The sequence below is a fragment of the Rhagoletis zephyria genome, unplaced genomic scaffold (assembly GCF_001687245.7).
Source record: "Rhagoletis zephyria isolate East Lansing unplaced genomic scaffold, Rhagoletis_zephyria_1.1 Rzeph_scaffold_00584, whole genome shotgun sequence".
In the NCBI taxonomy this organism is placed as follows: Eukaryota; Metazoa; Arthropoda; class Insecta; order Diptera; family Tephritidae; genus Rhagoletis; species Rhagoletis zephyria.
This window is the reverse complement of record NW_016157668.1, coordinates 1-5462: the sequence shown is the minus strand read 5'-3', so window position 1 is coordinate 5462 and position 5462 is coordinate 1. Positions and strand designations below refer to the sequence as shown.

General features: G+C 34.0%; 1 protein-coding gene across 1 annotated transcript in view; it reads right to left on the bottom strand.

Moving 5' to 3' along the window:
* Positions 1-3883, bottom strand: part of Fa2h (Fatty acid 2-hydroxylase) — a 6264-nt gene extending 2381 nt beyond the window's left edge. Inside the window, exon 1 of the mRNA XM_017612847.1 lies at positions 3287-3883. Within this exon, the coding sequence (XP_017468336.1) occupies positions 3287-3883 (597 nt within the window). The remainder of the gene's footprint in view (positions 1-3286) is intronic.
* Between the last annotated feature and the right edge of the window lie 1579 nt (positions 3884-5462).

Genomic DNA, 5462 nt, shown 5'->3' with positions numbered 1-5462 from the left:
TCGTTACCTTAATATAGAAAGGCCCTAACTCATATAGTCACTGAAATGCAAAAACGCCGTAACTAACTAAAATTTTGTATTGCTTAAAATGATGTGGGGACTTTTGGATTTTTACTTGATTACGGATTTTTGTATTTCAGCTACTATATGAGGTAGGGCCTTTCTATATTAAGGTAACGATATGTATGTGCACTTATATGCAAACCGTTACTAGCGACAAAGGGAATGTGCCATAATAGATAGCGGTANCAAAACGCCGTAACTAACTAAAATTTTGTATTGCTTAAAATGATGTGGGGACTTTGAATTCGATGAAACGCATCATAATCAATCAAAAGGGAATTTTGGATTTTTTCTTGATTACGGATTTTTGTATTTGAGCTACTATATGAGGTAGGGCCTTTCTATATTAAGGTAACGATATGTATGTGCACTTATATGCAAACCGTTACTAGCGACAAAGGGAATGTGCCATAATAGATAGCGGTATCTATTAATTTTAGTACATACACATATTCATACATGCCTACGTTTACATACTTTTAAAATTAGGAATAAAATAATATTTTTACGCTTACACTTTTGGTAAGTTTTTGGCCGAGTTTCTCCTCCAATATGTGTTCTGCGTCTTAATGTTTCTACACAAATGGAGAGGCCTACAGTTTTACCGTAGTTTTTACAATGATGGTACGAAGTTAAATATTTTTGTCTTTTATATTTTAATTTCGAAAGATTTGAATGCCACAATTACAGCACCGCAAGTACTAAATGCCAACAGAGTAAGTCAACTCGCAGGTTATAACCTCAAAAAGCATAAACCATGTTGTTGTTGTTGTAGCAGCATACAAATTCCCCAAAGACTTTTTGGGNGTCTTAATGTTTCTACACAAATGGAGAGGCCTACAGTTTTACCGTAGTTTTTACAATGATGGTACGAAGTTAAATATTTTTGTCTTTTATATTTTTATTTCGAAAGATTTGAATGCCACAATTACAGCACCGCAAGTACTAAATGCCCACAGAGTAAGTCAACTCGCAGGTTATAACCTCAAAAAGCGTAAACCATCTTACTAACCTGTTAAAACACAATCTCAGAATAATTTCAAACATTTGACCGTACTGAGAACATATCTGCCAACTGATTAATGCCGTTTCTATGCCTCGTTTTCGGATGCAACTATGGCTGTTCCTCGACAGCATCAGGACTTACACATAAATATCGTCACNACCTTTTCATAAACTTACCCTTTCAACCACATTTTTTCGTGCTATAATAGATTGTAACTAAATATAAACTACTTAGTTTTCAACAAAAACCTTATTTAATAGTAAATTTCAAANATTAGTTAGGACTATTTGCATTTCACGTGACGATGTTAGTTACGGCTTTTCGTATTTCACTTGACTATATGAAAAAAATGAAAATTAGTTTATTTTCACCGAAATTCACTTCCGATTTCTTTTGGTGATATATTGCAAATTTGAGGTTAAATCGGTTATTGGCATATATGTATAGCGTTGCATATCTACCGGATATACGAAATACTTACGAAAAATAAGTGAAAAATCATTCTAAAGAGGAAAGAAGTACTCGTATGTACTAGTGCAAATGCTTATGCAATTTAAAAACATGTACCAATGTAAGTCATTAGACATGGAATAAAGCTAAAAAAATTCCTTTTTTAAAATAATGGGTTATGTATGTACATATGTATGCATGTATGTGCGTGCACTAAAAATGTAGAATATTTAGTTTAGTTCAGAACTGCATTTGACACTGGATAGAGTGCAACTAAATAATTAAAAAATTTAATTCAGGTAAAATAAAAAAATATATACATACATATGTATGTACCTATGGTCAGAGTTTTGGGAACGAGGAACGACTGAAGAAAAATATTTCTTTGACTCGCCCGCCAACTCTTGATATAATTTGTAAATACACGTCTTAAAGCATGTAGACACAAGTGCCGATTGCCATCCAGTGTAGGTTCGCCATTTCCTGCTGAGGGGCGGCCGTTATTAGAAAAAACCCCGTTTTTGTTTTTTTTTTTATTTTTTGATGTTGGGTTGAACCGAACTTGAACCCAGGCCCTTTGGATTGGTAGCGCGCACTGCTAATCACTACACCACATCAGCCACCAATTATTAAAATACTTAGTTCAATTTTTAACTTTGCAGGATTCGCCAAGTTTCACTACATAGAGTACTCTAGTGCGTTCATCGAACACATCTCATATATATGTGCATATGTATGTACACATATGCATGAGTCGCTAAATTCAAAAATCAGAATCAGCGGATATCGTAACGTACATATGTATGTGCTTGTGTAAGATTACGATATTTGGTACCATTGAACCTGTCAAATTGCGCGCGCCCATAGAAGCATCTACATACATTTGTATGTACATATGTGCAAGTGCGTACTTAACCGACATTTTCTTGTGAATAGTCTTACTATCTTATCTAGGCGTTGTGAAACAAAGTTTGGCATTAACTAGTGTATAATGCATGATATCTTGATTATTAATTCTTGAAAATGTGTTTGTGCAATATGTAGTGTTTAAAACCTAACCAAACATAAGTAAGTACATACTTATTTACCACTAAACTATCTATATGTAGTATATTTACATATACTGCCTAAGAACCGTCCGGGCTGACGAATAAATTCCAATTTATTGCTGTCATAGCAATGAGAAACGAAGAGCGATAAAAAAAGTGCAATATAGTTAAAAACACCAACTACATATGTACATAAATAGTATATTCAGGATATTTTACAATATTTGTAGAATATAATTACTTTTTGCAATCTCATCCATTTGCAAACAAATGTACATTTGTACGTATGTACATGGGAAGTGCTATAGTTGAATGTTGTGCGGAATTTGGCAGCACTGACATAAATGTCGGCAAAATTTAGGCATTTCCTTTTCCATTTTACACTAGGCGGTACTTACATACATACATACATACATACCATTTCGTATAATCCAGTAAAAATGTATTTGGATTAATAAACGAGCAATAAAAGTATTTTTTGTTTAGTTTTTCCAAAAATTGTTTTGATTGCACGCTTATTGATACGTTGCGGTGTAGGTAAATAATAAACGAGCCAAGAAATATCTATCAAAAGAATAACCCTCTTTGTCCTACATTCAAAAGAAGTGCTCGCCCATAAGGACATGCAATATTAAAAAGGAGTATCAAATGCACGAGGCTTGGAGATTTTTGGAGTGATTGATTAATCCTTTTTTTTACAGGGAAGTTTTACACTCACCTCCATACTTTCATCCAGCTGATTATTGTTTTTATCTTCTTGCAAAGCATTCGCAATCAATTCAATACCATTCGCCCTCGCGCTTGCTTCAAACACTGGGTGCTGTTGCACGTCATCATCAGCTACAATCAGATCAACATTATGCACCCTCTGTTGTCTTTGATGCAGATTTTGCTCTCGCTTGGTGTCATTTTGTAAATATGCTGATTTTAGTTTGTATTCTTTCATCAGGTACATGGCAGCATCGGAGTGTGGGGGCGCGTGTAGGAAACGTGTTGTCATATCGCCATTGTTGAGACCACGCAACGTATTTATGCCACCTGGATGATTTTTCAAGAAACGTGTTATATCATAATAACTTTGTCGGTATTTAACGATAAATCGTTGCTCCTCAGCGCTTTCCCTAGAGTCACTTTTCTCATATTTGTCATTTTCCTCTTCACTGTTTTGTTCGTATTGGCCGATTTGGACGAATTTCCCATTTGCCACCAACTTTGTTTGTGTGTCTGTTGCTGCAGGTGATGAGGTGGTGGCTGTAACAGCGACACGTGTTACTACAGTTGTTGGCGGTGTAAGATCCGATACAATTGTTTGCATTGTATTGATTAATGCGCTTTTGAATGCTGAAAGGCAGAAAAGTAGGAAATTGGAATTTATTACTTTGGACAAAAAGAGGTCTAATTGAGCTATGTATGTATATTATTTATGTAATTAAAATATTGTCTTATAAGGATGTTACATAGGGCGAGGGGTAACTGTCATATTATTGACATTAGAGTGCATTTTGAAATATTACAATTATAGACTGCATAATAATAATTAACAACAAAAATCAACTACTTATCTACATATGCACATTTGGCCCCTGAGCTTAAAGTATTTTTGCGGGGCAATTTCGGATATTTTTCCGGTACGATTTAATATGCATTGCTTGAGATTCTATTTTACTTTGTGGCATGTTTTACAAATGATTTTTTATGAGACATTTTTCGGCGTTTTTTTGCCCTTTTCCAGCCGACAGGCAAACTTACTGGNTTTGTGTGTCTGTTGCTGCAGGTGATGAGGTGGTGGCTGTAACAGCGACAGGTGTTACTACAGTTGTTGGCAGTGTAAGATCCGATACAATTGTTTGCATTGTGTTGATTAATGCGCTTTTGAATGCTGAAAGGCAGAAAAGTAGGAAATTGGAATTTATTACTTTGGACAAAAAGAGGTCTAATTGAGCTATGTATTTATATTATTTATGTAATTAAAATATTGTCTTATAAGGTTGTTATATAAGGTGACGGGTAACTGCCATATTATTGATATTAGAGTGCATTTTGAAATATTACAATACTAATAATTAACAACAAAAATCAACTACTTATCTACATATGCACATTTGGCCCCTGAGTTTAAAGTATTTTTGCGGGGCAATTTCGGATATTTTTCCGGTAGGATTTAATATGCATTGCTTGAGATTCTAGTTTACTTTGTGGCATGTTTTACAAATGATTTTTTATGAGACATTTTTCGGCGTTTTTTTGCCCTTTTCCAGCCGACAGGCAAACTTACTGACATACTATTATACTTTCATCCTTTAATATCCAGCCGCATTGCTGTATAATTATACTGTTAAACGATTGAATTCCACACAATTTTTTTTTATGTATGTGCATACATATGAATGTATATTATAAAATTTTAGAAGATTTTAATTTCTGATTTGTGTGAGTCAAACTAATTAATACAATTCTGCGTGTAAACTGAAAGAAACACATTTATGTGTACATGTACATTAGGGCNATGCATTGCTTGAGATTCTATTTTACTTTGTGGCATGTTTTACAAATGATTTTTTATGAGACATTTTTCGGCGTTTTTTTGCCCTTTTCCAGCCGACAGGCAAACTTACTGGCATACTATTATACTTTCATCCTTTAATATCCAGCCGCATTGCTGTATAATTATACTGTTAAACGATTGAATTCCACACAATTTTTTTTTATGTATGTGCATACATATGAATGTATATTATAAAATTTTAGCAGATTTTAATTTCTGATTTGTGTGATTCAAACTAATTAATACAATTCTGCGTGTAAACTGAAAGAAACACATTTATGTGTACATGTACATTAGGGTGGTCCAAAATACATGTGAAAAAGAAAAATCGGAGTTTTAATGCTCTCAC